General features: G+C 40.3%; 1 protein-coding gene across 3 annotated transcripts in view; it reads left to right on the top strand.

The window, feature by feature from the left end:
- The window catches only part of HNF4A (hepatocyte nuclear factor 4 alpha), a 65417-nt gene that overhangs the window by 47769 nt on the left and 5044 nt on the right, over nt 1–12604 (top strand). For all 3 annotated transcript variants that reach the window (XM_060772185.2, XM_060772184.2, XM_060772183.2), the window contains exons 2-7: nt 1449–1623; nt 2065–2159; nt 5355–5461; nt 8268–8423; nt 11046–11133; nt 11428–11583. In XM_060772185.2, coding sequence (XP_060628168.2) covers nt 1449–1623; nt 2065–2159; nt 5355–5461; nt 8268–8423; nt 11046–11133; nt 11428–11583 — 777 coding nt within the window. The remainder of the gene's footprint in view (nt 1–1448; nt 1624–2064; nt 2160–5354; nt 5462–8267; nt 8424–11045; nt 11134–11427; nt 11584–12604) is intronic.

Raw genomic sequence — 12604 nt, 5'->3', positions numbered from 1 at the left:
TCAGTTTTATGAATCAGCACCCCATATAACCAAACCAAATCTAAAGTTGACCAAAAACTGATTCATAACCCTTTTGGTACTAATGTTGGAGAGTGGTCCCTGGTCAAAAAAAGATTGGGAACCATTGCTCTGGGCCCTTCCATACTGTCCTTTATCCCAGGATCTGATCCCAGATTATCTGATTTAAACTGGAATATATGAGTCCCCACTGCCAGATAACCTGGAATAAACAGATAATCTGTGATTACATCCTGGGATAAAGGGTCAGTGTGGAAGGGCCCTCCTTCAGCATATACCACAATTCATGCTTATCCTGGTTTATAAGTAATGCATATTTCTGCATGAATTTGTGCTGTGTGTCATTAAGACACTGTGTAAAGATGCCCAGTGTCAATAGCGAGATGAGATTGCAAAACTGGTCATTTATCTACAGCTGTTATGTGACTGTTGTGGGCAATGATTATGAGATCTGAAATTATGATTTCCACAACATATAGCTTTTTAAAAATCTATATTATTATCAGAAAATACAATTAACCATTTTTCCACAGATGTGAAAATAAAGAACCTATATATATGTCATGAAAGTACATGGTATTTAAAAAGAGACATAAACATATTTTAACATCTTAATACAGCTTATACATACCATCATTAAATGTATTAGCATCTTTCATACTCTAATCTAAAATAACAGTGAACCTAACAATAAACTCTTGCTCATCTAGTTTTCAACTTTCCCCTCTTAAAACATATTATGCATATAGTTTCTATTACATTTTTCTATCCATTTATATACATTCTGTTTTATTATTACCGCCATACCCTTTTCTTGTGCTCCCTTCATACACCATATAGCTTTGTGCTCCCTTCTTCCACTGCCTTTTACAGACTTTGTATGAATCCCAAATTGTATGAATGTCAGCATAAAACTCCAATCTTTGCTGTGAGACATGACACACACATACCCCAAGCACAATTAAGGTAGCAGAGCCACACATCCGGATATTTTGTGTGTGTGTGTGTGTGTGTGTGTGTGTGTGTGTGTGAGAGAGAGAGAGAGAGAGAGAGAGAGAGAGAGAGAGAGAGAGAGGGAGAGAATGAATTATCACAACCTCCTGAAACATTTGCCCCAACTGGAAGCATCAACAGGCAGTGTCTGTTTTATCCTGCATTGCTTTACTTCAGGTCACATCCAGATTGATTGAAAACTCTTAGATTTTGTTCCTGTCCTTTCCAATGTTATACTGGGCTAAAATAAATAGACTTGGGGATCTATTATAAAAAGTCTCTGTTCATACCAAGGACTGACAGAAAATATTCTGGAGATAAACCAAATGTGTGTGGTTCTCCAAAGTAAAATATGGTTGTTTTAATTGGTCTGGATGTGCCATCAGTCTCTATATCAAGTGTTTTACTCTTATCCTTCCTGTCTCCCTTCCTGACAGATACCTCTCCATCTGAAGCTGCCAATCTCAATGCCTCCAACAGTATCGGAGCCAGTGTGCTGTGTGCCATCTGCGGAGATCGGGCAACAGGGAAACACTATGGAGCCTCTAGCTGCGATGGCTGCAAAGGGTTTTTCAGGAGAAGCGTCAGAAAGAACCACATGTATTCCTGCAGGTATAGTTGGCAAAGGATGTTGAGGAGTTTAAAGATGAAAGATAAATGTGTTGGGATGCTCCCAGGAGGAGGTCTGCCAATAAAGGATGCATCTACACTTTGGGACCAAGCTTTTGACAAATAATTGGAGCAGTGCAATACGTGACTGCAAAACAACATGACTGACAAATGGAACGGCCCTGAATTATGTTTTGGTTGGCGTGATTTTAATGATTATTTTTAATAATTCATATTTTAATTATTTAGTTTTAATGGTAATTGTTGGTTTTATATTTTTGCATATGGCATCAAACTGTTTTAAGGCTGCCTTGAGTCCCCTCTAGGGTGAGAAAGGGAGGATATAAATATGTTAAATAAATAATAGAAGTAATGTAATGAGATCATTCTCTGTTGTGTTTTTCAATCCTTCCTTTTTTAACTCACTTTTCCTTCTCTTCCCAGGTTTAACAGACAGTGTGTTGTAGACAAGGACAAAAGAAACCAGTGTAGATATTGCAGGCTAAAGAAATGTTTTCGAGCTGGAATGAAGAAAGAAGGTAAGTGCCCTTTGCAGATTTCTGACTGAGGCTTCCCTCTGGTCATATAACCACACAGCATAGTTGGGGAGCCATAGTTGGAGGGCAGTGAGTGGGGCTGAAGATAGCAGGTGGAGTCAAACCAAAGTGGATAAAATGGAAGTCTTGCCGAATTCTTACCAAATCAAAAAGGCACAGTATCATTCAATTATATACATATTTAATTGAGAGGAAGTGGAACCAACAATTTCCCAGACTGTAATAGTTCATTTCTATGGAACAGTTCCCTGAGCTTTAAAGTAGCATTTTATATGGTATCTCCAAACTCTGATCAGAAATAACATAAGAAGCAGCCTCCATGTTAGGTGTGTGTGTGTTCGTGTGTATCAGGAGTGACTTGAGAAACTGCAAGTCGCTTCTGTTGTGAGATGATTGGCTGTCTGCAAGGATGTTGCCCAGGGGACACCCAGATGATTTTTGATGTCTTTATCATCCTTGTGGGAGGCTTCTCTCATGTCCCCGCACGAGGAGCTGGCTTTGATAGAGGAAACTCATCCACCTCTCCCTGGATTCAAACCTGCGACCTGTCGGTCTTCAGTCCTGCCAGTACAGGGGTTTAACCCACTACACCACCAGGGGCTCCTCCATATTAGATGGGAATATCTTATGGGCCGAATCCAGAATGTGGGCCAGATATTCCTTTCCTTCTTGGGCCCATATCTGCTTAGTTTCATTAATGTTGCAGTCAGATGCTCAGTGTTCATTTTTGAGCTTGTCTGGTACACAATTTTAAACAACTATAACTCAAATCCTGGTCCTGAGACCAGAATTTGAATCCATGCTCAGACACGGAGGCCCACTGAGTGAAGAATGTTGATAAGAAAAGGGCTGTTAATAGAGGGCTGTGCTGTTTTTATTTCTGGACTTTTAAAAAGATATGACTTCAGGCTAAAGAATCCAATTTCAAATCCCAAATCCCATTTAAATTGAAAGTTCTACACCTGCTGACAGAAGGACAACAGGGAAGGAGCTGTTCTGTCCTTCTTAAAAAGGAAATCACTGAAACAGAGAGTAGCCACCGAAAAGACTGTATTTTGTGGAATCAAGAGAAAGACCTTCTCTAAACATCTCAAGCTCATATCGGAAGATATGGTCCTTCAGTTTGTCTGGTGTCTCTCATTATATGGGTTTGTTGGGAAATGAAGAGGAGGAAAGCCATATATAACACCCTGAGCTACTTAAGAAGTATGTTAAGATAACTGTAACAAAAGGAAGGAAGGATTATAAATACATAATACCTTTTACCATATATGAATGAGCCAGACTTTGGTATGTCATGAGACCCTTTAATGTAGTACACGTTCTTGTGGATCAGATGGGCTCTAGTCTTTAAATACTTAAGCACCAGTAAGTATTTTTTAAAATACTTCAGCATGATTTCAAAATCTTTGCTGTAGAATAATACAGAACAATACAGAATAATACAGTTAACCCTAGATCTTGAACCTATATGTCTCTTTCTCCCCAATTACACTCCTCAGCCCAGGCATTTCTGAGAATGTGTCTCAGGCTTTGCCCAAAGGATAGAGGAATCCTTTTCTCTTTTTCTCTCTCTCCAGCACTCACACATTTTGTATTTGTCTGTTAATATTCAATAGAAGTTACATTAGGTCCATGACCAGCTAAATACTGAGTAAACATTTGGAACACATCATGCCGTGACTGAGCTCCTGGGATCCTGATAACACACGGAGTAACCTTGAGCGGTCCTATTAACAGCCGCTGACTGCGGGATTTTCATTTCTGTACAGCCTCATTATAGCCTTATTATCAAGTGACATTATGAGATTAGAAAATGAATCTGGAGAGGCACAAGTGTAATAATAACACTCATATATTGTTTGAGGCAGATATTCATGCAATTAACCATTGAGAGAATCAATAGCTGCCCAGTTATAATTGGTGGTTCTGGTGATTCTATGGCTTGGCAACCACCCTGGTCTCATAGGAAGTTAAGTGCCATTACAAATATAGAAGAGAGTTGGATTTAGGATCTTGGAAAAGAAGGATCCATCCTAATAAATCAAGTGGTTGGAATGTCATGTATTTTGTGAAGTTTGGAAAAGTTACTTTTTTGGACACTCATTCCAAGCATCTCTCAGCCACCATCATTACTGGCTGTATTTTTCTCGGGGATTTTTGGAAATAAAGACTAAGGACCTTATTGTACAAGACAGGTAAATCACAATTACAACAAGATAACAACAGATGTTTCTTGCAAGATAGCTGTTATTTTCCCAGTGGGACATTGTTGGAAAGTGTTTCTTTTTTTTCTTTTTTTTTAAAAAGGATGTTGTTAATTGATTTTTTTGTGTGTATTTGTAAAAGAAACATGTTCCCAGGAGAACAACAGAGAAGGAACAATGCTGTTATGCTGCTGTAATTGCATTTCAACTACTTCATATGATAAGCTCCTTAAAAATGTAACTTTTCCAAGCTCTGCTTCATGAAGATTAAATTGAGTAGTTTATTATTTAGAAGAATAAATATGCACTGCAGTGCTGGTTTTATTTATTTATTTCATGTCAAAACCATTGCATAAATAAATAAGTATAAAACTGATAAAATAAAAGGAGTACAAGCGACTAAATAGTTTTAGACCAAAAACAGGCAACAGCATCTGCATTGTCTGTAGCTTTAAACAATTCTTCCTGTGTGCATGAGGCAGGGCATTGTGGACAAGCATACAGAAATTAGGTTTGTTTGTTCTGCTTCACAGTCACACAAGGTGGAGGATTCTTCTAGGTAGTGCCGTTTTGCCAGGTTGTCTTTTGATCTGCCCACTCCACTTCTGATTCTCTTCAGGGACTTCTAAGTTGCCCATTCTGCAGTGCTGGTGGCACACCTATCCGCTCCTTGGAAGGAAAATACTCCATAGGTTTATAGTTCACCCAAGAGATTGTCCTACATAAGTAAAGGGCAAAATGGTACCACTCTCCCCCATTTTATGGTCAGGAGTTGACTGGACTGGCAATTTTTGGGATTGCATCCTCGACCCAACTTAAGGCTAGTTTGAGAGGGCTCAGGACAGACTGTGTGGCATACATTGCATTGCCACCCAGTAGAGGGAGGTTTGAAAGAAATTTGCCTCTGGGAACTTTGTTTCCTCTTATACACAGGAAGCATTATATTTGCTTTTGATTTTTTCCTTTGTAGCTGTGCAAAATGAACGTGATCGAATCAGTACCCGCAGATCTAGCTATGAAGATAGCAGCTTGCCTTCTATTAATGTTTTACTGCAAGCAGAAGTACTTTCCCAACAGGTACTTGCTTCTACGTTGTTTTGATTTTGATTTTATTTCTATCCCCATTGTATTTTTGGCTAATATCTGTAAAAAGAAATAAGTCTCTTACACTGCAATCCTGTTGCAATGCACAACGAGACTGGCAAAGGTGTACTTGTTAACTTCAATCAAACCCATCTTTTTATGGCAAGTCTATGAATGAGAGACCTCCACATTGCCCTGTTATCAACAACAACTTCCAGACTCAGAGCTGTAGTTTCCTTGATTCAATCTGTCCACCTGTAATTTAGTCTTCCTCTTTTCCAGATGTCTTCCTATCTTACCAAAGCATTATTGTCTAGTGAGTCTTGTCTTCCCCTGATATACTCAAAGGGTGATAGATTCATCTTAGTTATCTTGGTTTCTAAGAATGGCTGAGGTATATTTTGCTGTATGACACATTTATTTGTCTGTTAATCAAAAGGCAATCATTCAGTCTTTCCCATCCTCAGCAGAATTTTTTCTATGGAAAATATAGGCAAGGTACAGCCAAAAGATGACATTGTGTTGTCGAAAGCTTTCATGGCCAGAATCACTGGGTTACTGTGAGTTTTTCGGGGTTTATGGCCATGTTCCAGAAGCATTCTCTCCTAACATTTTGCCTGCATCTGTGGCAAGCATCCTCAGAGGTTGTTCAGAGGTCTGAATGAACATCTGAGGATGCTTACCACAGATGCAGGAAAAATGTCTGGAAAGAATGCTACTGCTACTGGAACATGGTCATACAGTCCAGAAAAACCCAAAGCAACCCAAAAGATGACATCATCTGATGTCTCTATAAAAAGAATTATTGAACAGTAACACTCATGGGTGGTAGCACTCCATATGTAAGGGAATGTAGTATTGTGTTTACAGCAGCAAGCCTTTGCCTTCCAGATATTTTGGCCAAAATTCCCATTGGCACCTCCTGGCATGACCAATGGTGAGGAACTATGGGGATGATTTCTTTGTAGTTCTTGGATAGCACTTGAACCATCATGGCTACTTTTGATGGAATCCTGAGATTTGTAGTTTAGTGAGGCACCACTACTCTCTGGCAAATAATTCTATATACCCTTCTCTCAACTAATAGCAACTGGAGACACAGATCTGAATGTCAACTGCCCTACTAGAAAATATTGACCACTATTTCACATGATTAAATATAGAGTTCCACATACAAGACTCCACTATGGTTCCCCTGTCAGGAGTCACAATTGCCTCCTCCCTGACACTGTGTTGCTTTTGGCGAGCTGGGGTAGGATGGGGTAAGAGAACGATCTGGATATGTTCCAGTAGTCAGATGCAGAACAAGGACATCTGTAACAAAATCATTTTCTGTCTTCTGGAGATATGAGCATTTAATGTCATTGGTTTTCATATTCAAATGCTTCTCTAAACTCACAGCAACCCAGCTTCTCTAATCCTCTCCACAGTCTGCTAGCAATGGAATAGAGGCGGAGGGGGAAACTACCACAGAATCGAGGGGCTCTGTTTATTGCAAAATATGGAATTTAATAGCAACCTAAACAATAAACAAAAATACAGATACGGACATAAAGTTTGAGATGATGTAAAGCAATATGAGAAAGCTCTGTTATAATTTCACACTTATCCTCAATGCTGGATTCTATTTTCATTTCATGAGGAACTTGCACATGTGAAATTACCCTTAGTACCCTGAGAGCATTGAGAGTTTAAAAAGACATAATTCATAGAATCATCAAGTTGGTTTGAGCCTCTGCTCAATGCAGGATGTCCCACTAGAGCATCCCAACAAATAGTTTTGAAGATGTCCATAAAGGAGACCTCACCCCCTTTCTAGGTAATTGGTTCCATTGCTGAACCTCTGTCAAGAAGTTCCTTCTAATCAATCAAAATCTACCCTACTGTAAGTTGAAATCATTAGACCTAATTCTACCCTATGTGGCCGAAGAGGAAAAGCCTGCACTCTCTTCTTTCTGGCAGCACTTGAGATGTTTTCAGAGTATGATCATGTCACCCCTTGACCTTCTCTTCACCAAGCTGAACATGCCCAGCTCTTGCAACTTCTCTCAACTTAAATGTTGTCTGATCACAAGTGTTCCCAGATCAAAATGTCTAGAATCTCTTCATGGCAGGGTAGGGAATCTCAGGAAGAGTGTGGTGCCTTGAAAGAGCCTGTGCATGTTAGGCTTTGGAATTGTTTTAACTTAAATTTCATTATTTGTAAACTGTAATTAATAACTGCAGGCTCCCTATGAGATCGCAAGGAGCCATGGATAAGCAGTAGGCTTTGGTCCTGTCTGGGATATTCTTGATTTGGCTACCCTACTAATCATAAAATGATTGTACATTCATTTATATTTCAGTATTTGCATTTGATTTGGTGTAGCCATATGGAGATCAAGAGAAACAAAACAAATGCATTGTCGAAGGCTTTCATGGCCAGAATCACTGGGTTGTTGTAGGTTTTTTTGGGCTATGACATGGCCATATAGCCCGAAAAAACCTACAACAACCCAACAAAACAAATGTTAACTTACTTATGAAAATGCAGTCATTTCATGGTCAGTGAGGCTAATAAATTCTAATAGAGAGGAGAAAGAGATCTCCTTAAACCTGACCCATTTTTAGAAGCAGCATTTGGTGGACAATTGATTCACACTTGGTAAGAGGTCGTGATTGCTTGGGATTAGGCACAAGGAGAGATGTATCAAAATCTCCTATGCTATGATTCTGATTCTGATCTGTTGTGCTTTGTACAGCTTCTTTACCTCTGTCCCTCTGGTAAGATGAAGGAAACTTCTCTTTATTATTTTTGCAGATATCATCACCAATGTCAGTGATCACTGGGGATATCAGAGGGAAGAAAATTGCCAATATTGCAGACGTGTGTGAGTCCATGAAGCAGCAGTTGTTGGTGCTGGTGGAGTGGGCCAAGTACATCCCAGCCTTCTGTGAACTTCCTCTGGATGATCAGGTGAGCCAGTTTTTGAAGAACCCTTTACTGTGTAAGATTAACTGTGGCTTCCCTACTCCGTTTCTTTTTAAAAACAGTTTTAAAAAAGCATTATTTCTATTCAACACCTTCATTCAAAATGAAAGGTTTTAAAGCTATATAAAACTTGGGTGACCACTTTTAACATTAAAATGGCAGTGTCAGAACTTTTCATGTGTCATCTCTAGGCAGGACTTTTTTGGGTAGGGAAGAGGAAATGGGAGGGCTCCGTTGTGGGGGGAAATACTCGATTCCAGGAAAAGATCTGGTACAAGTCGCCAGCTCAGATAGGACACCAACATTTTGATTCAAATAACCTCCTCACTTCATCTTTAGCAAAGATTTCTCTCTTTTTTTCCAAACAGAAAAAGTATGTTCTTTATGTGGGTGTCTGAATGACAATGTTTGAGCAACTGTGTTTGGGACTTAATGCTTAAGACTTAATGACATCACCAAGGGTCATACCTAGGTCTTGCGTTTCAGCCCAGAAACCTCAGGGTCTGGGATGATCCTGAAAATGATAATCTTAAAAGCTTTTGAACCAGCGAAAAATTGATAAGGGCGCTTTGAAATCAAAATTTAGTTCAGGCACAGGCTGCCTCTGCTTTGTGTTGTTTTGCTGAGACTAAAACCTGTGGGAAACAATTCTCTCTCCCTTCCCTTCAGCAATTTCATTGCAAGATATTTCTCCATGTTTGTTCAGTGCATACAGATTGGCCCATCCCTGTAAAAGACACCCTTTCCCAAATCCTTCGGTTAATGTTTAGTGGTTGTTTGCTACATAGCTGTAGCCCCGGTCGGACATTAAGAAGCATCCGTGGCACGCTGTGTCTTAAGCGTTAACCTTTGTGTCGAGAGATGTTTAAAAAAATAGAAATGAGACAGGAGAATCAGTCGGAACATTCTTGAGGATCACTGAAGGATATAAAGTGATACAATGCACTCATTAACAAAAGAACAAGTAAATAACATTTTTTAAAAACCCTGAGGTTTCTCAGCACAAGAAGATGTTCATCTTCACCAGGGATTTTTTTTTTAACATTAGGGCAGTGATGCTAAAGCTGCGAAAAGTAGCCCATAAGGTAGAATGTTTGTGTGAAACTATTTATTTAGTTATTTAAAACATTTATATTCCACCCTTTTCACCCTGCAGGGGACTCAGGGTGCAGCACAATATATAGACGACAAACATTCAGTGCTGGGACATAAGACCATAAATATATACAAACATTAAAATCACTTATATTCACATTAAAAGTTGCTTAAAAGCCATCTCAGGACACCATTTTGCCTCATTGCACTGCCCCAAAGGCTTGGTCCCACAGCCAGGTCTTCACCATCCTTCTGAAGGACAGGAGGGAGGGGGCTGATCTAATATTGCCAGGAAGGGAGTTTCATAACCATGAGGCAATCACTGAGAAGGCCCTGTCTCTCGTCTCAGCCAAACAAACCTGTGATAGTGGCAGGTTCAAGAGCGGGGCCTCCCCAAAGGATCTTAGTTTCCGCAGAGGTGCGTTCAGACAGTTAAACTGGGCCTGGGCCATTTAGGGCTTTATAGGCCAAAGCCAGCACTTTGAATTGTGCCCAGTAGCAAACAGGCAGCCAGAGGAGCTGATGTAACATGGGAGTTGTGTGCTCCCTGTATGCCGCCCCAGTTATTAACCTGGCTGCCTCTCGTTGTACTATTTGAAGCTTCCAAACCGTCTTCAAAGGCAACCCCACGTAGAGTGCGTTGCAGTAGTCTATGGCTCTCACAGAGTGTCCAAACACCACTGTATGAAGAAGCAGCTGTGACTATACTTGTTTACAACCTTGTACTAAATTTGCCCCTATGTATGTGCACAAGAAAGTCTCAATACAATCTTTGGTTGGCCCCTCTTCTTTCTTCCTTGGCCCATTATGGAAAACAGGTCAGGCCTTGCCATTAAACACAGTGAGGATGTCTTGAGTTATACATCATGTGAAGTGGGTAGTGATGGCAAGATATTGGTGTATGTTTCATAGCTCATGGAGTCCCTTGGTGGCGCAATGGGTTAAACCCTTGAGCCTGCAGGACTGCTGACTGAAAGGTCGGTGGTTTGAATCCTGGGAGCAGGGTGAGCTCCCATCTGTCAGCTCCAGCTTACCATGCAGGGTCATGAGAAAAGTCTTCCACAGGATGATAAAACATCAGGGCGTCCCCTGGGCGACATCTTTGCAGATAGCCAATTCTCTCACACCAGAAGCAACTTGCAGTTTCTCAAGTTGCTCCTGACATGAAAAAAAATTCAGAATTCCCCCCAAAATTGGCCCATTGTGTGCTCTCAGATGTGGCAGAAGACCTTATTCCATCACCAAGTGTTGAAAAAAAAAGATTAAGCTGCCAGTATCTCTATATGGAATGGAAGAAGGGACCTATCTTGGGTCCATTCTGTAACATTAGAGTGCTAAGATTCAAATTTAACTTCTATGGTTTGATCCTGTTTCACTCCTTCTATTAACTTAGTCTTCCTCGGAGGTAGTAGGTTGAGCTGCTTTTTCTGTGCTCCTCTTACGTTTGTACATGAGTGTTTTTGACCTGCTTGTTACAGCCCTTTCCATCATCACTGGCTTTTGTTCCTTCAGGTGGCTTTGCTCCGGGCCCATGCGGGAGAACACCTATTACTGGGAGCAGCCAAGCGATCAATGGTGTTCAAGGATGTCCTACTCCTAGGTAAATGGCTTTATTTACCAGGATACTTTTGTGTCTTCCCATTAGAAATGCTATAACCAAAGAAAGAAATGACATTATAATTTGCAATATTTCTTACAGAGCAGTCCTATACAACACCCTGCCCCAATCTGCCACTCTGTGTGTGTTGGACTATAACTCCCATTATACCCAACCAGCATGACCAGTGTATGAAAACAGTACAAATCATGCTCCCCACCACATTTGGAGGCTCCAAGTTGGAGAAGACAGCTAAAGATTAATTAAGATGTTAAATAAAATTTAATTTATCTGCAGGAAATGACCATATAATCCCTCGAAACTGTCCAGAGTTGCTGGAGATCAGCCGTGTGGCCGTGCGGATCTTGGATGAACTAGTGTTGACATTCCAAGAGCTCCAGATCGATGATAATGAATATGCTTGTTTAAAAGCAATCATCTTCTTTGATCCAGGTAGACAGTGCTCTTCTTTTCTGCAACTCTAAGAGCTATCCGGGTTTTTAAGGGTGCTGAGGTCTGGCTTTTCTGCAGTTGGGTTGTTGTGAGTTTTCCAGGCTGTATGGCCATGTTCCAGAAGCATTCTCTCCTACATTTCACCCACATCTATGGCAGGCATTCAAAGAGTTTGTGAGGTCTGTTGGAAACTAGGCAAGTGAGGTTTATATATTTGTGGAATTCCCAGGGTGGGAGAAAGAACTCTTGTTTGCTTGAAGCAAGTGTGAATATTGCAATTGTCTATCTTGATTAGCATTGAATGGCCTCACTTTCCTAGTTTCCAACAGACTTTACAACCTCTGAGGATGCCTGCCATAGATGTGGGTGAAACATCAGGAGAGAATGCTTCTGAAACATGGCCCTACAACCTGGAAAACTCACAGCAACCCTGTGATTCCAGCCATGAAAGCTTTTGACAACACGTTTTCTGCAATTGATTAAACATGAACTTAAAGCAAAGGTCTTACACATTCATCAGAACTGAGGGAAGTAACCTTTTTTGGATAATAACTCTAAACATACTCCAGAAACCCATGAAAAGATAGGAACATAAGAAAGACTAACAAAGCAATTAAGATGGGGTATTCAAGGTGCAGGGAGAGAAGTGCTGGATTGTCCTTATTCCAAGACACCATGGAAATCCACAGGGTGACCTTAGGCAAGTCACATATTTGTAACCTAAGAGGATGTGAATGGCAAAACTCCTCTGAATAAATCCCACTATGAAAAGCCTGTGAGATGTTCACCATTAGTCAATGTCAACTTGAAGGCACATAACAGCAGTACTCAGAGGGCAGTTAGCATTGATGCATACGGTTGTCAGGACATTCTGTAATTGCCCATTATTACAAAAACATGAACAAACGTCATATTTGAAAATACATGGGTTGACAACAGAAAAAACACAGGACTACAAAAGCTAGCTTCATTGATGACATTTTTGTTTATATTTTAATCTGCATTGTTTGTAAGCCAATTT

This window comes from Anolis sagrei, chromosome 4 (assembly GCF_037176765.1).
Source record: "Anolis sagrei isolate rAnoSag1 chromosome 4, rAnoSag1.mat, whole genome shotgun sequence".
Lineage (NCBI taxonomy): Eukaryota > Metazoa > Chordata > Lepidosauria > Squamata > Dactyloidae > Anolis > Anolis sagrei.
Note: the sequence above shows the minus strand (reverse complement) of the source record. Positions and strands in the feature narration are given on the sequence as shown.